The sequence below is a fragment of the Rana temporaria genome, chromosome 6 (assembly GCF_905171775.1).
Source record: "Rana temporaria chromosome 6, aRanTem1.1, whole genome shotgun sequence".
Lineage (NCBI taxonomy): Eukaryota > Metazoa > Chordata > Amphibia > Anura > Ranidae > Rana > Rana temporaria.
The window spans coordinates 2,630,975-2,655,212 of NC_053494.1; the positions used below are offsets into that span (position 1 = coordinate 2,630,975).

Consider the following 24,238-nt stretch of genomic DNA (forward strand, 5'->3'; position numbering starts at 1 on the left):
CTGATAAGCCCCCCGCCCGCAGACCCTCACAACCACCAGGCAAGGGTTGTGGGGATGAGGCCCTTGTCCCCATCAACATGGGGACATCCTCCCCATGTTGAGGGCATGTGGCCTGGTGCGGTTCAGGAGAGGGGGCCGCACTCTGTCCCCCCCTCTTTTCTGCGGCCGGCCAGGTTAATGTGCTCGGATAAGGGTCTGGTGTGGATCTTTGGGGGAACTCCACGCTATTTTTTTTTTTAATTTGGGGTGGAGTTCCCCTTAAAATCCACACCAGACCTGAAGGGTCTGGTATGGATATTTGGGGGGAACCCCACGTCATGTTTTTTTTAAATTGACGGCGGGGTTCCCCTTAATATCCATATCAGACCTGAAGGGCCTGTTAATGGAATTTGGGGGGACCCCCAGCTTTTTTATTTTTATTTTTTATGAATGAATCATCTCTGTAATTGCCAGAGCCGACAATTCATTAGAGCCGCAAAGCCGGTTTTAAATGCCTTTTTTTCTTTCTTTCAGAAATGACACTTTGTGCAGGGACAGTTCTATGTACGGGAAACATGCGCTTTTTCACATGCTGACTTTACACCCCCTCTAGGTACGAAATTTAAAGTAATATTACACTTTTATTATTTCACTTTTAGCATTATTAAATTCACTGCTCCTGAAAAAACTGACATTTTTAAAACTTTTTTTGCATTGATACATGTTTCCTGGGACAGGACTCGGGTCCCCAAACACTTTTTAGGACAATAACTTGCATATTAGCCTTTAAAATTAACACTTTAGATTTCAAATGTTCGAGTCCCATAGACTTTAACGGGGTTCTAAAGTTCACACGAACATTTGGTGTGTTCGCAAGTTCTGATGCGAACCGAACAGGGGGGTGTTCGGCTCATCCTTATCCCTCACTGATATACTATGGTCATAATAGTCATAGTGCTGAGCCTACATAATGATCCTTAAGGCACAAAACAGTCACCAGTCCTGAAGTAGTTAAGTACTTTGGTATAAGAGGAATGAAGATTGTATTACACGGGAAGTTCTGTACTTTACATGTCGGCATTAAAATGAAATCCATCCCGGTTATGCAAAGTCACTCATGAGACGGATGTCTGAAGGCTTTTTCCATAATTCCCACTCTAATTCTATCATTTTCTGTCTGCTATCACTGGACGTGTCCCGTCATCTCTGTCCAGAGATCACACCAAACCTCAACATGTTGTCTCCACGCTCCATCTCTTTTTTAGTCTGTTCAGTCTTGGGACTGGTCTTGGCAATCCCTTCTAACACTTGTATTGTGATGGGTAATCTGGACATCATCAGAAAGAAAGGGAAGTTGAGTCCCTCCGATGTGATCTTTCTGGGGAAGGGAATTGTGAATATTCTCCTCCAGGGTTTGATCAGTCTACAGGGAATGTTCTTTGCCTTGTGTATGGAAGTCTGTTTTGTTACAGAAGTGCGTGGGTTTATGAACATGGCAGTTTATTTCCTGACATATTACAGCTTCTGGTTGACCTTCTGGCTCTCGGCTCATTACTGTACCAGCATCACCAATCTCAGCTATGGGTTCTTCATCTGGATAAAGAGAATTGTGTCCAATTTCCTGAGTCACCTTCTATTCCTGACAGCACTTGGGATGTTCATTGTGAGTGTCCCGTGGTTCTGGGCTGTGCATGGAGGAAGTCCTCTCCAGTCACTGAAGAACAGTACAAGAGCCTTTGTTATTAGGTACGGTATTCGTCTCTCCTATTTTATGCCTGGGATCTTCCTAGGTGTCATTCTTCCATTCTGCCTTAGTCTTCTGTGTCTGGTCCTGACTTTCTCCTTTCTGCTCAGACACGTCTGGAGAGTGAAGAATAACGAAGAATAACGACTCGGGATCAACACGTCCAAATCTTCAGGCTCATGTCACGGCACTGAGAACAATCTTCTTCTTCCTTCTCGTTTTCACATTCTTCTGCATAACTAGAGTTCTTATGTTTATTCAAAGTACCCAAGAGATCACAGAAATACTGTCTGCTGTCAATTGGTGTCTACGAATATTATGCCCATCGGTGGAGGCCGCCGTCATCTTCCAGGCCAGCAACAAGCTAAGAAGCATCATTCTGAGAAGATTCTGGACCAGAAGCCGGAGGAACACAGAGACTTAAAATGTAGAGGTTTTTTGAACATCTAAAATTTTAGTTGTCACTAGAGCAGGAGAGAAGAGGAGAAATTGTCCAACGGGGACACCCGTTCTAGTGGCAACTTTCTATTAGGGGATTTTCCTCACTTAGCAAAGATTTCTTCTTATTTCATAATATGTGTTGTCACAATTAAAAAATAAGTTAGGAATAACAACTGTAGCTCAGTTATACGAAAGCGGTATAGTTAAAAAAAAAATTTAATTGTATGTGTATTGTAAATTTTCAACAAAACAAGAAAAGGCGAACACAATACAGAAAAGTATCACTCTCATCTTATACAGAAAAATAGAAGCATCTCTAAGTAAATGATATCATAATCAGAAGAAAAAGGAAAAAAGAAAATCAGGTGGGGAAGGTACACCATGGATCTTGACGCAACATATATATAGTAATAGTATATATAGTAATAATAGTATTCAGGCTAATTATTCGAACATGCAGGAACTAGTTGCCTAAGGGACCTTTGATAGTAGTTCAGGATAGCGATTCAGGATTGAAGGAGGAGTTGTCCCAAGCATCCCATATCTTTGAGAATTGAGGCAGAGAGTCGTGAATCACCGCTGTCATATGTTCCATTCTACGTATCTGTGCTATAGCCAAGATTGTGTAGGAGGGTTGGGGGATAACCAATGGGTAGGTATTACTTTCTTGGCGGCTAAGAAAATATATGAGGCTAAGAAAATATATGACATCAATTTTTTGGCATGTTTAAATATTCCAGGGACTGGGAGGCCTAACAAGTACTGGGCCGGGTCTTTTGGGAAGTCCATCGCTATCACAGACTGGAGCACTGATTGGACCGAGGACCAAAGTGGTAAAATTAACGGGCACTCCCAGAAGATATGGTAGTGCGTTCCTATATCTCGTAAGCATCTCCAGCATGTCTGGGATATAGAGGGATCATATTTATGGATAACCTCTGGGGTCCTATACCAGAACATGAGGACCTTATAAGCTGTCTCTCTCTGCTCCACGCATCTGGAAGCTTTAGATATGGAGGTCCAAATCTCCTGCCATTGAGGGAGGGATATAGGGATTGGAAGCACCTTGGCCCATCTCTGCATGTATACATGAGAGTCTAGCGTGACATATTAGAGTCATGGAGGATCTTATATATAGAAGATATGAGACCAGGTTGGTAGGGGCCGTAGGCACATAAAGCTTCAAAGGCATTGGGTTTTTCTAAGGCCGGGTACAGACGAGCAAACATGTAGGATGAAATCTGTCCGTCGGACCGTTTTCACCGTACATGTCTGCCCGGGGATTTCTGTATGGTGGCTGTACTCACCATCATACAGAAATCCGCGCGTAAACAATACGTGGGGCGTGTCCGCGCCATCGCCCCGACGATGACGCTGCGACGTGGGCGGCCCTGCCAGTTCAATGCTTCCACGCATGCGTCAAAGTCATTCAACGCATGCGAGGGATGGCGGGCGCTCGGACATGTACGGTAGGTCTGTACAGACGACCGAACATGTCCGAGCGGGCAGGATTTCAGCGGGCTGTTTTAAAACAAGTCCAGAAATATTTGCCCGCTGGGAAAAGGCCCGGCGGGCAAATGTATGCTGGAATCCTGTCCGCTCGGGCCTACACACGACCGAACATGTCTGCTGAAACTGGTCCGCGGACCAGTTTCAGCAGACATGTTTGGTCGTGTGTACGGCCCATAAGGCTAAGGCAGGCAATATAGAATAGAAGTAATGTTTAAATTGAAGATAAGAAAAAAAAGCTTTTTGGGTATATCAAATTTGTTTGGAGATCTTGGAAGGAGAATAATTTGCGAGTTACAGGATTTACTAGGTAGTGGAGCTGAAAAATGCCCGCCCGAGACCATGGATACATGGTATTGTAGGATAGGCTATCCGGAATATCCGGGAAACTTAAATTCTTTGAGGATCTAAGGGGAGAGTTCTCGTTACAATCAAACTGGTTCTATCAATTCCTCCAACTAAAGCCCTGTACACACGGACGGTTTTCCCCTCGGAAAAAAAAATTGGTTTTCCCGACGGGATTCCTGCCAAGCTTGTCTTGCGTACAGACAAAATCCTGCCGGTCCAAAGCATGGGGACGTACAACACATACGACGGCACTATAAAGGGGAAGTTTGATTTCAATGGTGCCACCCTTTGGGCTGCTTTTGTGTTTTCACATGTTAGTAAAAGTTTGGTGAGTGACGATTCGTGCTTTCAGTCTTCGTGCTTTCAGATTGTTTTCTGCTGTTCAAAATGCTGACGAATGTGATATCTCCATTACGAACCCTAGTTTTACCAGAAATATATTCATTTATTTTCTATTATAGTTATTATTTTTATTGAATACCTATAAGCGCACTCACCCATTTTTTAAATCCATGTAAAAAAAATGTAACCACTTTAAAATCTTTTTTTTAGCTAGAAAATTACTTATATATTTTTTTTCTAACACCATAGGGAATAAAATGGCGATAATTGCAATACTTTTTGTCACATCATATTTGCGCAGCGGTCTTTCAAGTGCACTTTTTTTTATTTTTATTTATTTACTTTTTTTAATTAAAAAAATAAGACAACAGTAAAGTTAGCCCATTTTTTTTTTATGTTGTGAAAGATAATATTACACCAAGTAAATGAATTACAATAAGTATTCCCGCTCTACGCGCACTAAACAATGTAAGATGTTTGGTTGCAGCACACAACGTCCGGGTCAACCACCACCCAACAAATATAATACAAAGAAAACCAGTACAGTAAAAACTAGGACTGCGGGCATAATTAGTTCCAGAAACATGCTTGTAATCCAAAGCACTTGTTTATCAAAGCAAATTTCCCCATAAGAAATAATGGAAACTCAGATGATTTGTTCCACAACCATTTATTCATAGGTCCTTCAGTTTATAGTCCATATAAAAAGATTATAGTGATGTGATTGGTTGTGTGACCACAAAAAGTTCAACCACCAATGGAAGCCTCCACAAGGGGATTAGACTTTCCGCGGACATGTCCGACCGTGTGTAGGGCCTAGCGGACAGTTTTCCGGCCGAGCAGACAGGTTTCCAGCGGACAAAAGTTTCTTAGCATGCTGAGAAACTTGCCAGCTGGAAAGCTGTCCGTCGGACATGTCCGATGGTTAGTATGACTCATCGGACATGTCCGCTGGTTATGACGTCTAACCAGCGGACCGAAATCCCGCGCATGCGTCGAATTGATTCGACACATGCGTGGAAGCATTGTACTTCCGTGTTAGAGAATGTCGGTGTCGTATACGTCACCGTGTTCTCTGTCCGCGGGGATTTTGGTCTGATGGTGTGTACACACATCAGACCAAATGCTCCCAGCAGACATGTCCAATGAAAACGGTCCGCGGACCGTTTTCATTGGACATGTCTGGTCGTGTGTACAAGGCCTTAGAAGCAAAATCCAGAAGGAGCTCCAGAGTATAAAAGAGTATAATGCCGGGTACACACGATCGGAAATTCTGACAAGTAAAGTTCGATGTGAGCTTTTGGTCGGATGTGTAGGCTCCATCGGTGCATCGGACTTTTACTGTCGGAATTTCCGACAGCAAAAATTTGAGAGCTGGTTCTCAATTTTTCCGACAAGAAAAGTTCTTGTCGGAAATTGCAATCGTTTGTATGCAGTTCCGATGCGCAAAAAAAAAACATGCTCGGAATCAAGCAGAAGAGCCGCGCACTGCTTATTGAACTTAATTTTTCTCGGCTTGTCGTTGTGCTGTACGTCACCGTGTTCTTGACTGTCGGAATTTCAGACAACATTTGTGCGACCGTGTGTAGGCAACACAAGTTTGAGCCAAGATTTTGTCTGAAAAAAATCCACGGTTTTGTTGTCGGAATTTCCGATCGTGTGTACGCGGCATAAGTGTAGCAATATGTTGCTGAATGTTGTACCTTCAGTAAATGTAACCATATTGCTACACTTAGAGGTGTATACTTCTCTTTTATACTCGGTCGTGACGTGACGCTACTTGTATATCAAGACATTGCTTGTATATCATGTCAAAATGCATTAAAACAATGCTCTCAAACCAAGTTACTCTCAAACCAAGGTTTTGCTGTACTCAAGTGCAAAAATGATAACTACACCCTGTTCCAAATGATTATGCCAATGATATTTTTCTCATTTACCTAAATAATTGATGTAAACAACAGTCAGCATAATTCTCATGTTATCAACTATTAAGAGTAAATTTCAAATTGTATTGAACAAACCTCCTAATGATTTTTTTTTTCAAAAGAAAAAACATACAACGCACTGTACCAAATTATTACGCACTTGAGGCCAGATCCAGAGAGAGAGTACGCCGGCGTATCTACTGATACGCCGGCATACTTTCAAATTTCCCGCGTCATATCTTTAGTTTGAATCCTCAAACCAAGATACGACGGCATCTGGGTTCGATCCGACAGGCGTATGGCTTTGTACGCCTTCGGATCGTAGGTGCAATACTTCGGCGCCCGCTGGGTGGAGTTTGCGTAGTTTTCCGCCTTGGGTATGCTAATTAGCTATTTCCGACGATCCACGAACGTACGCGCGGCCGTCGCATTCTCTTACGTCGTCTCTAGTCGGCTTTTTCCGGCGTATAGTTAAAGCTGCTATTTTGCGGCGTATAGATAGACTTGCCATGTTAAGTATGGACGTCGTTCCCGCGTCGAAATTTGAATTTTTTTGGCGTAAGTCGTCCGTGAATAGGGATGGACGGAATTCACGTCTAAGTTAAAAAAGTTACGTTGTTGCGACGTCATTTAGCGCAATGCACAGCGGGAAATTTCTAAACGGAGCATGCGCAGTACATTCGGCGCGGGGACGCGCTTCATTTAAATGAATCACGCCCCCCTAATTTGAATTATGCGCCGAGTGATACACTACGCCGCCGTAACTTACGGCGCGAATTCTTTGTGGATTCAAAGAATGAAAAAGTAAGTTACAGCGGCGTAGCGTATCTCTGATACGCTGCACCTATCTAAATGTATGTGAATCTGGCCCAGTAAGTTTTAAAACACCTTATATGTTGTAAAGAACTGAAAACTGTCATTTGTTGTGTTTGCAGCAGATTTACTGAAATCTAAAGCTATTTCAATCAAACTTTGAACAACATTTTTTTAACTTTTTAAACATTTTAACAGGTCACGTTCCATTATAACATAGGACTCCTTATTTGATATCAGCTTTTGTTTGCAAGATGTCAGAATCGCCTCCCAGAGCTGCTGTTTGGATGTAAACTGCCCCCCACCCTCATAGATCTTTTGCTTGAGGATGCTCCAAAGGTTCTCAATAGGATTGAGGTCAGGGGAGGATGAAGGTCACATCCATCATTAACAGGTGAGTCACTGTGGAGAGATAGGAGCCGGCAATTAGCCCACAGCTGAGCGGCCAGCTCAGATAAGGAAGGGCTGAGCCAATCCCTGAGACCCCTTTCACACTGGGTCGGTTTGCAGGTGCTACAGCGCTAAAAATAGCGCCTGAAAACCGACCTGAAACATCCGCTGCTGTGTCTCCACACTGGAGCAGTGCGCTATCAGGACAGTAAAAAAAGTATTTGGAGCGGTAAAAGAGCGGTGCGCTCCTCCACCACTCCTTCCCATTGAAATCAATAGGACACCGCGACTATACCGCTGGCTATATCTGCAGAGGCGCTTTGCAGTGTTTTTTAACACTTTCTCAACCGCTAGTGGCCGAATAACGCAGCAAAATTGGTGGTAAAGTGCCCCTAAAAATAGTGGCGCTTTACCACCGACGCCGCCCCCGCCCCAATGTGAAAGAGGTCTGACAGTATATCAGATGCAGCCAACGTGCATTGCAGTGGTGGTGAGGAGTATATAACATGCAGCCCAGTATACCGAGTGCGGTGGTAAGGAGTATATAAGATGCAGCCAACATACAGAGTGCAGTGGTGAGCTGAAGTGGTTAAATCTCATTGACATTAAACCCAATAAATAAACCTTACTATTAAAATTTTATTTTCAAGGCTGGATCCCAATTCCAGATTTTCTCTTTGGCCTCGTACACACGACGGGACATGTCCGATGAAAACGGTCCGCTGGACTATTTTCATCGGACATGTCCACTGCCGGATTTTGGTCTGATGGTTGTACACACCATCAAACCAAAATGCCTGCGTACAGGATACGCGGTGACGTGGCCGCGCCGTCGCCGCGACGATGACTCGGCGACGTGCGCGACCCTGAAAGGTCAATGCTTCCACGCATGCGTCGAATCACTTTGACGCATGCAAGGGCTTTCGGCCGAGCGGACATGTCCGGTAAGTCGTACAGATGACCGAACATGTCCGACGGACAGGCTTCCAGCGGACATGTTTCTTAGTATGCTAAGAAACATTTGTCCGCCGGAAACCTGTCCGATCTGCCAGAAAATTGTCCGGTCGGACGTACAGACGACCGAACATGTCCGCTGAAACTGGTCTGCGGACCACTTTCAGCAGACATGTTCGGTCGTGTGTACGAGGCCTTTGAGTCATCTCTTTTACATCTGTCACATGCTGATCATTTCTAGACGTCAATCTTACTCTCCAATTTTTGCATTTGAATGTCAATCTTGGTAACTGAGAAGTTATTTGCATCTTCTCAAATGCGAGCCATCGATCCCGCACACGACATTCTCCTTTAGTCACTCATCCTCGCTGGAAGACACAGGCTGGATCCAGGGAAATGTTGTCTCCTGAGTGGATTGTTATCATAGTCTTCACTCTTCTGGAAACTTTGATGGCATTTATATTAAACATCGGGATTGTCCTGGCAGACAGTAAGAGCTGGAGACAAGGACAGAAATGGAACCCTTCTGATCTCATCCATCTCATCATAGGACTGGTAAATATCGTTCTACAATCCTCGCTGACTGGGCAGGGTATTGTCTTTGTGTTTTTTCTTCCTGCCTTCGTTCTTAAGGAAGTCTACTTACCAGCAATATTTCTTACAATGTCTTTGATATATTGTAGCTATTGGCTTTCCGCCTGGCTCTGTGTGTACTATTGTATCAGCATCACCAACCTCCCTCACCAAGTCTTTGTTTGGTTAAAGAAGACGTTCTCGAGTTATCTTCCTCATCTCCTGTTGCTATCAATGGTTGCGTCCATCCTCATAACTCTTCCAACTATCTGGACTGTTGAGGTTAAAGTGATAAAAGAATCTCTTGGAAATGGTTCCCATGATTCTGCAACGATCAGCGCAGCATTTTCCTTCAGTTTCGCCTACATCCAGACGGCCAACGTTTTGGGTTGCTTCTTACCATTTCTATTGATCTTGGTCTCCATAGTGGTGACCGTGTCCTCTCTTCTAAAGCACATGTGGAAGGTGAAGCAGAACGACTCTGGTTTTGGTGGATCGAAGTTCCGGGCTCACATCAATGCTATAAAAACAATGATCCTCTTCCTTATACTTTTCATAATCTTCTTTATTGATGTCAATGTGTTCTTTATGATGGGAATCAACACTAACAACCCGGTGACCATTGCCGCCTGGGTGATATTCATATCCTTCCCACTAGCTGAGTCCATCATCATTATCCAGGCCAGTGCCAAGCTGAGGAAGTTTTTGTTTGGAAAAATTCTCAATGGAAACCGATGGGGCACCCACAATTGATTAGACAGGAAGCAGGTAGAGACAAAAAAAAAATAACATGAGTAAAATATGGTCCCCAATATCCCCCCCCCTGTTTTCGCGGCTGCGGTGCTTTGGGAACGCACATTCATGTATTTTGGGATTGTACAGTAGCAGAATATGTTTGGAAGGAAATTATACTTTTACTTTCTAAAATATTTAAAATATCTATTGCTCCTTCCCCCAATGCCCCAATTTGTCTCAATCCTAGCCTTTCCCACTTCTATAAGCTATTGGATCCCTTCGCATTGGTCGAAGTATGGCATCAAACTTGTCTCGCACATTGTTTCACAGAACACATTGATACCATTTGCGGAGCTATCTTCCACATTTAACTTGCCCCACCATTATCACTTCAGATACCACCAGCTGTTGCATGCTTTCACAGCACAGTTCCCGCTGTCGTCTTGCATCGTGGCCCAGTCGTCGTTGGAGAGAACACTTAGGTTTTACTGTGAAGTAAAACCTACCTCGCATTTGTACTCATACCTTCTCTTTGTGTCTCTTCCCCCCTCTTGACAGGCTGCGTTCCAGATGGCAAGGTGACATCCCTACATTAGACGCGGACGACTGGGATGACGTCTGGGTTCTCCCTTTTCGCTCACTTGTCTCCATTCGAGACAGGTTGGTACAATATAAGATAGTTAACAGGGCATACTTTACCCCGCACATGCTTTACAAGATGAACCCCGCACATTCCCCGGAGTGTTGGAGGTGTGGCGCCTTCCCCATGGCGACTTCTCCCATTTTCTGGCGGTGCCCTGAGGTGACACAGTACTGGGAGTTGGTGCTGAATACGATTAATAAAGTTGCAGTGATCCAGCTGCCACTGGAGATGGAGGTGTGCCTCTTGGGAATAATTGAGAACATTGTCCCGAATTCCGCAAAACGCACTTTGATCAGCTTATTGCTTTTTTATGCACGCAAAAATATTGCTATGCCCTGGAAGAAACCCACACCCCCCTCTCTGGTGCAGTGGAGGCGCTTGGTAAACACCAGCCTTCCCCCTGTACAGAGACACATATGTCAACCGTGGCTGCCCACTGAAGTACGACAAGGTTTGGTGTGCTTGGCTGGCGGAATCAGAGACTGCTGGCTGAAATGGAATGTTTAGAGAGGCTGAACTGGTCCCTGTGAGCGGTATTGGCTGAGCTGCTGTATGAGCCCATTTGGGTTATAGCTAGAATGAGATTAGATGCACCCTCACCCCAACCTACCGTCTTTCATTATTACATGTTGCCATGGCTTACTGTACCGGATATTTCGCTGTGTGTACTGTATGCAATTGAGCTATATGTGCTTTGTTTTATATGTGCCTTGTTTTATTTGTTTTGTTTTTTGTATTATGAGAAATACCTTAATAAAAACAACTTTTAAAAAAATATATATATATCTATTGCTTCTGATCCAACTACAGCACTTTTAAATTTAAAACCAGCTCTATTTCCAATGCTCAATTTAAACTCCTGTTACAGATCACCACTGCCGCAACAGACCATCAGGGCCGCCATCAGGGGGGTACGGGCATTACACCTGTAAGGGGCCTGATGGTCCACAGCCCCCCCCCCTTACAGCGCCGGCTGGGCCCCCTCCTGATTTTTTTAAATTAATAAGATTTTTTTTTGCATTACACCTGTAAGGGGCCCAAGGGTCCACAGGGTCCCCTTACAAGCCCGGCCGGCCCCCCTCCCGTTTCTTTTTTTCTTTTTCATTTTTTGCATTACACTACACCACCTGTAAGGGGCCCGATGGTCCCCAGGACCCCCCCAATTATTATCTTGCGTCAGGAGAGAAGAGATCATACTTTGCTTTCTTTTTATCTATAGATACCCCGGAGAGTCTGCCCTTTTTATTTAGATTTTATTTTTATTTTTTTTACCATCTGACTTATTTTTGTTTTTATCCTGTATCTAGAAATTTTTAAACGTCATCTATAAGAGATTTTTGAGGGTCAAAGTCTGTCGCCATTCCACGGGCGGGCGTAATTTTAAAGCGTGACATGTTGGGTATCAATTTACTCGGCGCAACATTATCTTTCACAATATGAAAAAAAATTGGGCTATCTTTACTGTTGTCTTATTTTTTTATTAAAAAGTTTATTTTTCCCCCAAAAAATTGCACTTGTAAGAGCGTTGCGTATATATGGCGACCGCTATTTAATTCTCTTGGGTGTCTGAAAAAATATATAATGTTTGGGGGTTCCGAATAATTTTCGAGCAAATAAAAATGATTTAACAAGTCTGAAAAATAGGCCTGGTCCTTAAATAGAACTCCATCCAAAGGGGGAAGCTCCAGATGTTTGCACCCTCCCCTCCTCCACTGCCACATTTGCCACTTTTTTTTTTGGGGGGGGATAGGTACCTGGTTTTGACAGATGCCAACTCCCACTTCCTGGCAAGATCGCTGTGGCGATCTCCAAGTATTTTCGGCCCCTCCTCCTTTTGCCGCTGCCTTCTGGGTCACACACAGGTCCCAGAAGATGGCAGGACCATTCAGAAAAAATGCAGCATGACTGATGCATGCTCAGTAGAGGTGCACCAGATTTTGAACTCTCCAGTTTTAGTAAATCAACCCCCAAGGTGTTTTAGACTGACTCCACACCTACTGTATGGTGGTATATTTTAATGTGTGTTGATTTGTATTGCATGTGCATTTTGAGAGACTTTGGGGCAGATCCTCAAAGAAATTACGCCGGCATATCTCTTCATACGCCGCGTAATTTCAAATTTTGCGTGTCATATCTTTGTTTTGTATCCACAAAACAAGATACGACGGCATCTGTGTTAGATCCGACAGGCGTACGCCTTAGTACGTCATCGGATATAAGATGCAATTTTCCGGCGGCCGCTGGGTGGCGTTCACGTCGTAATCCACGTTGAGTATGCAAATTAGCTTTTTCCGACGATCCACGAACGTACGAGCGGCCGTCGCATTCTTTTACGTCGTTTCCGTTCGGCTTTAAAGCTGCTATCTGGTGGCGTACTCAATGTTAAGTATGGCCGTCGTTCCCGCGTATAATTTTGAAAATTTTACGTTGTTTGCGTAAGTCGTCCGTGAATGGGGCTGGACGCCATTTACGTTCACGACGAAAACAATGACGTCCTTGCAACGTCATTTGGAGCAATGCACCCTGGGAGTTTTGACGGACGGAGCATGCGCAGTTCGTTTGGCGCGGGGACGCGCTTAATTTAAATGAAACACGCCCCCTACTCGCCACATTTGAATTCCGTGCCGTTACGCCGCGAGAAATACACTACGCCGCCGTAACTTACAGAGCAAATTCTTTCTGGATTCAAACCAAAGCCAGGTAAGTTACGGCGGCGTAGCGTATCTCAGATACGCTGCGCCGGTGCAGATCTTTGAGGATCTGCCCCTTTCTTTCTATTGATCCTCAAAGACAATTTGCCCAAAAAATAAAAAAAGAGCCGCTTGCAGAACAGCTGTCGTCGTTATAATTTGGCGGGTTGGCACGCCTGCGCAAATTGCTGTAGGTGTATGTTGGCGGCTGTTATGCCCCATACACATGAGTGGAATTTCTGCCTGCAAAAGTCTGATGTGAGCTTTTCATCAGAAATTCTGACCATGTGTAGGCTCCATCAGACTTTTGCTGTCGGAATTTCCTCCAGCAAATGTTTGAGAGATGGTTCTCATTTTTTCGTTGTCTGTATGCAACTCTAACAGGAAAAAAAATCACGCATGCTCGGAAACAATTCGCCGCATGCTCGGAAGCATTGAACTGAATTTTCTCGGCTAGTCGTGGTGTTGTACGTCACCGCGTTCTTGACGCTCGAAAGTTCTGAGAACTTTTGTGTGACCGTGTGCATGCAAGCCAAGCTTGAGCGGAATTCTGTTGGAAAAAAACATCCAACTTCCACTCGTGTCTACAGGGCATAAGAGTTGCGCGGTGCGACGTCGGAGTCGGTGCGCGTGGCCGGCGGCCGCGATGTCTGCCGGCCAGCCGTAATCACACCTCAGGGAGCCAGAACGGGGATCTGTCAATGTGAACAAGCAGATCTCCATTCCCAGGGAACACATTTAACCCCTATAGTTAACCCCTTCCCTGCCAGTGACATTTATACAGTAATCAGTGGCTACTTTCAGCACTGATCGCTGTATAAATGTCACTGGTCCCAAAAAGGTGTGTTTCATTATATTTATTTATATTTATTTTACTTTGTTTCTTTGGTAATAATCTCCATAACAACAATATTAATTATTGTATATTATATCTGTGTGACGTGTGATAAAAAAAAAAAAGAACAAAAAATTTGTAAAACAAAATTAAGAAGAAAACAACACATAAAAAAAAAAGATAAAGTATAGAATGTAAGTAAAACAAAGTTATGGTAATACATTGATTGCAGTAGCTCAGGTGAATTTGTTGGCTTGATGTGCTTCTTTATATTTATTTTATTAGTTTTCTTGGTAATAATTTCCATGACAACAATATTAGCTATCATACATTGGGGTAGATCCACGTACAGCGGCGCATTTATCCGCCGGGCGTAGCGTATCTAAGATACACTACGCCGCCGTAACTTACTTTTTTTTTTCAAATACACAAAGAATCCGCATTCATATCTCTGTGATGGGGGCGTGTTTTATGTAAATACGTTGTGACCCGAAGTAAACAACGTTTTTTTTTTAACTGCCCATGCGCCGTCCGTGGGGGTATCCCAGTGCGCATGCTCAAAATTAACCCGGAACAAGCCAATGCTCACGACGGTGACGTCATTGTACGCAAATCCCTTTACGCGAACGACTTACGCAAACAACGTAAAAAATTCAAAATGCGAGGTGGGAACGACGGCCATACTTTACATTGAGTACGCCTCATAACAGTAGCTTTAACTATACGCGGAAAAAGCCGAACGCAAAAAAAATGCGCCGGCCGGACGTACGTTCGTGGATCACCGTAACTAGCTAATTTGCATACTCGACGCGGAATTCGACGGAAACGACACCTAGCGGCCGCCAAAAAATTACAGCTTAGATCCGATGGCGTACTAGGACGTACGCCTGTCGGATCTAGCCGAGATGCCGTCGTATCTTGTTTTGAAGATACAAAACAAAGATACGATGCGCAAAATTTGAAATTACGCCGGCGTATCAAGAGATACGCCGGCGTAATACTTTTGTGGATCTGCCCCTAGGTGTTTCAGACTTACTCCACAGCTATGGTTGGGTATTTTAATATATGTTGATTTGCATGTTGCATTTCTATTGGGCCCCAAACACAATGTGACAAACAAAAAGTTTAGAAAAATTATAAAAAAAGATAAATATAAGTAAAAAAAGTTATGGTAATGCAATAATTACAGTAACTCAACATACAGCATGATAATTTGTTTACTTTGTGTGTTTTTTTATATTTATTTTACTTAGTTTACTTGGTTTACTTGGTAATAATCTCCATAACAACAATATTAATTATTATATAGTATTATTGTTGTTGGAGGCTGTGTGTTGATATGCATTTTGGGAGATATCATTAATATTGGACCTCAAAGAATGTGTGGGAAAAAAAACAATGAGTAAAAAAAAAAAAATAAGAAGAAAACAACAAATAAAAAAAAATAAAGTACAGAATAAAAGTAAAACAAATATATACTGGGCAAGATTCAGGTAGCTGTTACGGCGGCGTATCTCCAGATACGCCGCCGTAATTTCAAATCTGCGCCGGCGTATCGTTCCGCCGATTCTCAAAGGCAGATACGTTAAAAAAAAAAGGTTTCCTCCGCCAACGTAACTTGAATACGGCGGCGTATAATTGTCTGCAATATTACGCTGGCCGCTAGGGGCGATTCCGTTGTTTTCAGCGTAGAAAATGCAAATGACCTAGATACGCCGATTCACAAACGTACGTACGCCCGGCGCAATTTATTTACGTTGTTTACGTTAGGCTTTTTCGGCGTAACATTGCTCCTGCTATTAGGTGGCGCAGCCAATGTTAAGTATGGACGTTGTTCCCGCTTTGAAATTTGAATTTATTACGTCGTTTGCGTAAGTCGTTCGTGAATAGGGCTGGACGTAATTTACATTCACGTTGAAAGCAATGACGATTTGCGCCGGAATTTCAAGCATGCGCACTTGGATGCGCCGTTCGTAAAAAACGTAAAATACGCGGGGTCAACCTTAATTTAAATAAAACACGCCCCCTCATCATCATTTGAATGACGCGCGCTTACACCGTCCCCATTTACGCTATGCCGCCGTAAGTTAGGAGGCAAGTGCTTTGTGAATACAGCACTTGCCTCTCAAACTTACGGTGGCGCAGCGTAAATACGATACACTGCGCCGCAGTAATACTGGGCGCATCTACATGAATCTAGCCCATTGTACATTATATATGTGTGACATATGTGACAAAAAAAGTACAAAAAATAAAGCAAAAATTTGAAAAAAAAGAAATAAGACGAAAACAACAAATTAAAAAAAAATATATAAAGTATAGAATATAAGTAAAACAAAGTATTGATAATACATTGATTGCAGTAGCTCAGGTGAATTTGTTGGCTTGATGTGCTTCTTTATATTTATTTTAATTAGTTTCCTTGGTAATATTTTCCATGACAACAATATTACGTATCATACATTGTGTTTCAGACTTACTCCACAGCTACTGTGTGGTTGTGTATTTTGTTGATTTGCAACGTTGCATTTCTTTTGGGCCCCAAACACAATTTGACAAAAAGAGGATCAAAAACACAATATTTGAAAAAAGGTAGATAAAGAAATAAATAAATAAAACATAGACATAAAAGTAAAAGTAAACGCAAGGCCAATGCATTGAGTGTAGAACAACATACAAAAGGCAACATTTTTTTTTACTTTATGTGCTTTTTAAATTAGTTTCCTTGGTATTTGTAGATAATGTCTGAATCCTTTGGGCCAGATTCACAGAAGAAATACGCCGGCGTATCTACTGATACGCCGGCGTATTTTCAAATTTTCCGCGTCATATCTTTAGTTTGAATCCTCAAAACAAGATACGACGGCATCTGGGTTCGATCCGACAGGCGTACGGCGTCGTACGCCTTCGGATTGTAGGTGCAATACTTGGGCGCCCGCTGGGTGGAGTTAGCGTTGTTTTCCGCGTCGGGTATGCTAATTAGCTTTTTCCGGCGATCCACGAAGGTACGCGCGGCCGTCGCATTCTCTTACGTCGTCGCTAGTCGGCTTTTCCCGGCGTATAGTTAAAGCTGCTATTTCTTGGCCTATATTTAGACTAGCCATGTTAAAGTATGGCCGTCGTTCCCGCGTCGAATTTTAATTTATTTATTTTTTTGCGTAAGTCGTCCGTGAATAGGAAAGGACGTAACTCACATCGAAGTTCAAAAAATTACGTCGGTGCGACGTCATTTCACGCAAAGCGCGGCGGGAAATTTCAAAACGGAGCATGCGCAGTACGTTCGGCGCGGGAACGCACCTAATTTAAATGATCCACGCCCCATTTGAATTAGGAGGGCTTGCGCCGGAGGGATTTACGCTACGCCGCCGCAACTTTACAGGCAAGTGCTTTGTGAATCAAGCACTTGCCCGTAAAACTTGCGGCGGTGTAACATAAATGCGATACGTTACGCCGCCGCACATGTCTGTGAATCTGGCCCTTTGATTTTAGAAGTTGATACAAATCTATATATATGTGTTTAGTTGTAGGAAACTGATATGAACTGCATGTGTGTATTTTGTGTGTATTTTGTGTGTATTTTGTGTGTATTTTGTGTGTATTTTGAAAACTTTTAATAAAGAGACAAGAAGGAAACGCTGTGCTATGTTTTTTTTTTTTTTATAATATTTTTACTGAAATTTTCAAATAAATAAATGTTTACAAAGTTTACTTTTACAATATTACAGTTCTTATGTAGCAACAATACAGATGGACAACAAGAATTATAAAAAAAAATTAAAATGTATGGTTAAATGTAAAAATTAAGGGTAACAAATGGGGGAGGGGTGGGTCCAAGATGTGGAAAAATTAAAACCAAAACGTAATTGAAGATTTTAAATCCAGGGGTCCCAAAAAAAATCCAACTCGATTAATTTTTCATTGTATTCTCTCTGCTTTTTTGGGTCCCTCGTAATCACGGGCAATGGCAGCCCAGAGGATTTGTAAGGCATAGCTCACATTTATGCCCAGAACCCTCTTCCCCTCTATACCATATCCCAGTATCATATTTTTCTTTTGGCAAAGGCCCCCAGAACTACACATCCCAAGAGCGGTAAAGCATGGTGTCATCCCCCTCCCCCAATATTTTTTTCCCCATATATATCCCAGTCACCAGGCAGGCTACTTTAATGCCGCGTACAGACGGTCGTTTTTTGTGATGAAAAAAAACAACGTTTTAAAAAACGTCATTTAAAATGATCGTGTGTGGGCAAAACGTTGTTTTATGTCTTCAAAAAAACGACCAAAAAAAAATTCGAACATGCTCGAATTTTTTGTGTCGTTTTTCAAAACGTCGTTTTTTGTTTCACAGAAATTGACCGTGTGTACCAAAAAACGACGTTTAAAACGACGTTTTTAAACCCGCGCATGCCCAGAAGCTAGTTATGAAGTGAGCTTCAATGGAAAAAAGTGGTGAAACGTAACCTCGCTTTGCTAGAGCATTGTGAAAAAACGATGGTGTGTAGGCAACATCGTTTTTGAAAATGATGTTTCAAAAACGTCGTTTTATTTCATGATTTAAAACATCGTTTTTTTTCATCACAAAAAACGACCGTCTGTATGCGGCATTAGGCCGGCGGCACACTGTCATGGTGTTCACCCCAAGCCGACCCCTGTAAATGATGCAGTCAGCACCAGCATGCGGGTCATAAATGAGGGTGACACCAGCGCGGCCGGAAATAGGGCGATCTTTAATAGTGATTGGTCCCTGCCAAAACATTTTCTTGGGCCCACCCACCAAAGTAATTTTGCACTTCCCCACAACATTCAAAAAAGAAAACACACACATAGACCTATCTCAAATAACTTAAAAAAATGTAAAAAGGAAAAAACTGGTCCGCACAAACCAATTAGTTCAGGCTCACTGATTGGTCGCTAGAGGTTACTGCATATCATTGCCACTCACCCATTGGCTGCTAGAGGTTACTGTACATCATTACCGCTCACTTATTGGTTGCTAGAGGTTACTACACATCATTACTACACATCATTATCACTGACTGAATGGTTGCTAGAGGTTACTGCACATAATTACCTCTCATTCATTGGCTGCTAGAGGTTACTGCTCATCATTACCGCTCACTTATTGGTTGCCAGAGGTTACTGCGCATCATTATCACTGACTGATTGCTTTCTAGAGGTTACTGCACATCATTACCACTCATTCATCGGCTGCTAGAGGTTATTGAACATCATTACCACTAGAAAAGAAAAAACAAAAGACAAAAGAGGGAGGGCGCACCGAGTGCATTATTATAAGAGATTTTTATTTTAGTAAAAACAAGTGATTTATACTTACAAACGAGAGTTTGAATACAGCTTTGTCAATTAATCAGACCAGTCTTCTTGGTCCCTTCCAGCAAGACTTGATGATACCGAGGATTCAATGGTACCCTTTAGCGGCGGAACGGCTAACGTTTCTGGGGCGCACCCCTTTCCTCAGAGCCTGAGAGGTCTGTTATCATTCACATCATTACCACTCACTGATTGGTTGCTAGAGGTTACTGCACATCATTAACACTCACTTATTGGTTGCTAGAGGTTACTATACATCATTATCCCTCACTGATTGGTTGCTAGAGGTTACTGAAAAATCATTGCTGCTCGTGGATTGGTTGCTAAAGGTTACTTCACATCATTACCACTCACCAATTGGTTTCTAGAGGTTACTACACATCATTACTGTTCACCCATTGGTTGCTAGAGGTTACTGCACACTATTACTGCTTACCCATTGGTTGCAAGATGTTACTACACATCATTACTGCTCACCAATTGGTTGCTAGAGGTTACTGCATATTATTACTGCTTACTTATTGCCTGCAACTCAATGTCCCCCTCTGCAAACTGTTCGGTCCTGCTGCTGCTGCTGCTTTAGTAACCCCTCCTCCATTGTTGACAGGTGAAGGGTGAGTTCGAAGAATCCACACTCAGCCCCCTCTGTGTGTCTCTGATCTCCTTGCTGCTGAGAAGTTTCTTGAGATTTCAGTGCAGCAGAGTTGGAGGGGTTGATTGACTAAAGGCAAATAGACTTTTCATTTTGCAAGGGGATTTCCCCCAGAGCTTAGTGAATGAGGTGATGCCCTGCTGACTTCCATCGTCCAATCAGGTAAAGGATTTTTTTTCCTTACATGTTAGGCCTCGTACACACGACGGGACATGTCCGATGAAAACGGTCCGCGGACCGTTTTCATCGGACATGTCCGCTGCCGGATTTTGGTCTGATGGCTGTACACACCATCAGACCAAATTTCCCGCGGACAGCGAACGCGGTGACGTGGCCGCGCCGTCGCCGCGACGATGACGCGGCGACGTGCGTGACCCTGAAAGGTCAATGCTTCCACGCATGCGTCGAATCACTTTGACGCATGCGAGGGCTTTCGGCCGAGCGGACATGTCCGGTGAGTCGTACAGACGACCGAACATGTCTGACGGACAGGCTTCCAGCGGACATGTTTCTTAGCATGCTAAGAAAAATTTGTCTGCTGGAAACCTGTCCGATCCGCCGGAAAATTGTCCGGTCGGCCATACACACGACCGAATATGTCCGTGGAAACTGGTCCGACGGGCCAGTTTCAGCAGACATGTTCGGTCGTGTGTACGAGGCCTTAGGCCCCTTTCACATTGAGGCGTTTTTCATGCGGTACAGCGCTAAAAATAGCGCTGCTATACCGCATGAAAAAACCTGCCCTGTAGTGTTCAATGTGAAAGCCCGAAGGCTTTCACATTAAAGCGGTGCGCTAGCAGGAGCGCTCCAAAAGTCCTGCTAGTCGCATATTTACCGCGATATAGGAGCGGTGTGTTCACCGCTCCTATACCGCGCCTTCCCATTGAAATCAATGGGAAAGCGCGGTATTAACCCTTTTTCGCCCACTAGCGGGGGTTAAAACCTCACCAGTAGCGCCCGAATATCGCAGTAAATACGACGGTATAGCCGCGCTACAAATAGCACGGCTATACCGTCACCGCGGCTGCACGCCTCAATGTGAAACCAGCCTTAGAGTATTCTTTACAAAGTGAATTGTCTCCTCATTACTACTTCCTTAACAACGGATGAGCCATCAGCTATCAGTTGGCTCCTTTGTTGACAGCTGAATGAAGAAGAATAGAATATTAGCCAGAAAAAGAAAAAAAATGCATGGGATTCACCCCCCCCCCCCCACAATCCATACCAGGCCCTTTGGATCTGTTACTGATTCAAAATTAAGAAAAATGAATGGTGTGGGGCCTCAAAATCTATACCAGACCCTTATTCGAGCATGCAGTCTGGTGCATTCTGGGTCGGTGACATATCAAGGGGGGGCCTGCCAGGTTGTGTGCTCGAATAAGGGTCTGGTAAGGATTTTGGGGGGTCCTCTTAAAATCCCCTATTTTGGCATGGAGTTCCCCTATTTCTAAGGCTTTGGTGGGTAAATAATGTGGTAGGGGGAGCACTGGTAAGATAAGTATCAGTAACAGAGGGGGGGGATCACTATTAGATTTCCCTTCATTGGAAACTTATGGGGTTTGACTTTCCACATTTATAGCCTTTCTTTGAGCTTTTTCCAAATTTCCATTCATAGTCAGATCAAGATAATTACAAAGACTAGTCACAAATATTAATCAGTATTTGAGACTAGTCCTTATAATCAGGGCCTCCATCAGGAATTTTGGGGCCCCTTACACATCTTCAGCCATGGCCCCCCTGGAACAGAGAACCGGAGGTGTGAGGCTTGCGGTGTGCCGCGAAAATGTACAATGTCATCTCACCTCCTCTCCCTTCTTCTCATGCAGCTAGTTGAGAACCGTGGGGGGGGGGAGGGGTGCTGCCGCAAGATTAAAATGGCATCTCACCTCCTCTTCTCCCCTTCCTTCTTCTCATGCAGCGAATTGAGAAGGGGGATTGCTGCCGTGAAAGTAAAGTGAAAATTACATATTTTCTGCAGCACCGCCGCAAGCTGAGAAGGGGGGGTGCCGCCGTGATAGTAAAGTGACATATTTCCTTTCCAGCATCACCAAAACCAGACAGAGAGAACCGGGGGGGGGGGTGCCGCTGTGAAAGTGAAATATTTTCATCTCTTCTCTCTAGCCGGGCCTCTGGGGAGCTTTGGGCCCCTTACTTGTGTGATGCCTGTACCCCCTGATGGCGGCCCTGCTTGTTCTATTGATCTGACTATAAATGGAAATTAGGAAGATGCCATTCCCATGGACCATCTCCATACAATAATCAGATAAACAATGCATACAATATAATGGAGGATTCAGTCAGCTGGCCCTACTGATGCGGAATGTATCTAAGAGTGAATAACTGTCTCCAGGCTTCTCGGAGTTTGGGATTGCCAATCATCAAAAGAACGGACTGGACTAAAGCAAAAGAGAAGAGGATTATCATGCACACCCAGTACCCCCAACTCATATTAGGGAATATTTCCATCCCATGAATGATCAACACCAGGTAAATGACTGCATAGAGGATGACCAGACGGACCATAGTCTGCACAGCGCTCTGATAATCTCTAACCTTGGTGGAGCCGAATGTCCCAGCACTTCTCTGCACCTTTAGGAACCACACACTGGAAAACGTTGACATTATCCCAACCAGGAAAGCCAAAGAGTGCATTATGAGGGATGTACGAAACAGTATCTCCGTTTGCTCAAAGTTCACATCGAAGACGTACTTGGTCGAGTTTTTAGGCAATTCTTGACCAGAAACAAGTAATGATAAGAACCCACCAGACACAGAGAGGAACACTGCAGTTACTATCAGCCAAGGGACTATTTTATCAATCTTCATCTTCACCCAGGCAAGGATTCCGGGCTGAAATTGTTGGATTTTTATAAAGTAGAAGAAGCACAAGCTGGCGGTAAGCCAAGAGCTGGAGGTCATTCCACATAAGGTCATGTAATAGAGGATATAAAATGCATTGGAGGTCCTGAGCAATGACGGCCAAACATAGCTAATCAGCAAGTTTGTAGATGTGATAATGGTGCAGCACACATTGGATACACTGAGCGATATCAGGATACAGTCACAGGATGCCAAATGTCTCTCCTTGATGCTGGTAAGAATGAGGGAGAATATGTTAAAAGAATTAGAACATAAGCCACTGATGGCCTCAAGAGCTATGACTATAATACAGGTCTGTGTATTTGGGTCGATCATTTCGGAAACGGACGAATCACAACTTCAAAGGACCTGGTGCTGGATTTTCTCTACGGGAGGCAGGAGAGATCAATGTCTTTCTACAAGTCCCATCTGAAGGTTTCCACTTCTATAGGAGATAATTATTCGCACTCCAGAATCACTTTCACGCCTTGTAAGCTCCTCCCTTTAATGCAAACACGGACGTAGGAGTTTACAAATAATACAGGTAATGGAGCCGCATGCAAAATTTGAATGTTACATGACTACATGCAAATGCACAATGCAAACTCCATAGGCAGATGTATGACAATTGCACCCCGCATAGAAAATATTTTCAAAGTTCCTTTTTTGTTTGACTCACAATAAATGCTTAGGGGCCCCCATCCAGGCTAACAAGACTTTATGAAATTGATGACGTTAACTAGCGAGGGTGCAAGCTGAGGAAAGCTTGTCCATCCCCAAAGCACGCTATAGAAATAGGAAGAGATACCCCGGCCATTGCACACCTCGCCTGGCTCGAGTGGTTATCAGATAAACTCATGTCGGGTGCATGGCTTAGATCAAGGGTCTCCAAACTTTCTAAACAAAGGGCCAGGTTTCTGTCCTTTATACTTTAGGGGGGCCACAGAGCGAGGCCAATGGAAGTAGAAAATGTCCCAGCATCAGTATGAGTAAACAATGTCCCATATTTGATATTAGGGGTATTATTAGTGCCCCATCATTGATGTCAGTGGAAGGACTAGTTCTGTATTAGTGGAAAGAACAGTGCCCCCACAGTGTCTGTGGGAGGAATTGTCCCCAATTGTTGATGTCAGTGTAGGAATTATGGCCCTATTGTTGGTGTCAGTGGAAGGAATAGTGCATCAAGGGCCAGATAAAGGTAAGAAAAGGTCCACATCTGCCCCCCGGGTCACAGTTTGGAGACCACTGGCTTAGATAAATCGAGCTGAGGCTGTTTTCACCTGCTAACCACTTGGCCCAGGCAGTGGCTGGGCTATTTCTTCCTATTTCTCAACTGTTTGTTGAGGTTTGGTTATGAGTTTATTTCTTATTGTTGGGTTTACCTAAATAATTTATCATGGTGGAGACATTTGTTTGATCCCAGTGGAAAGTTCTTCCAATCTATGGGTTTATATGCACAACTGAAATACAAG

General features: G+C 43.6%; 3 protein-coding genes across 3 annotated transcripts; 2 read left to right on the forward strand and 1 right to left on the reverse strand.

The window, feature by feature from the left end:
• Positions 1-1,096: 1,096 nt before the first annotated feature.
• Positions 1,097-1,867, forward strand: LOC120942797 (taste receptor type 2 member 41-like). The gene has a single exon (XM_040355723.1). The coding sequence runs from the start codon at positions 1,097-1,099 to the stop codon at positions 1,865-1,867; it is 771 nt and encodes a 256-aa protein (XP_040211657.1).
• A 6,926-nt stretch (positions 1,868-8,793) lies between these two features.
• Positions 8,794-9,774, forward strand: LOC120942798 (taste receptor type 2 member 4-like). The gene has a single exon (XM_040355724.1). The coding sequence runs from the start codon at positions 8,845-8,847 to the stop codon at positions 9,772-9,774; it is 930 nt and encodes a 309-aa protein (XP_040211658.1). The 5' UTR covers positions 8,794-8,844.
• Positions 9,775-22,214: 12,440 nt separating this feature from the next.
• On the reverse strand, positions 22,215-23,102 carry LOC120942799 (taste receptor type 2 member 40-like). Its single transcript, XM_040355725.1, has one exon. It carries the CDS (start codon positions 23,100-23,102, stop codon positions 22,215-22,217), a length of 888 nt encoding a protein of 295 aa, XP_040211659.1.
• Positions 23,103-24,238: the final 1,136 nt, after the last annotated feature.

Bases quoted from the DNA above. Each gene is read 5' to 3' on its own strand.
- LOC120942797 (XM_040355723.1), top strand. From the start codon at position 1,097: ATGAGACGGATGTCTGAAGGCTTTTTCCATAATTCCCACTCTAATTCT.
- LOC120942798 (XM_040355724.1), top strand. From the start codon at position 8,845: ATGTTGTCTCCTGAGTGGATTGTTATCATAGTCTTCACTCTTCTGGAA.
- LOC120942799 (XM_040355725.1), bottom strand. From the start codon at position 23,102: ATGATCGACCCAAATACACAGACCTGTATTATAGTCATAGCTCTTGAG.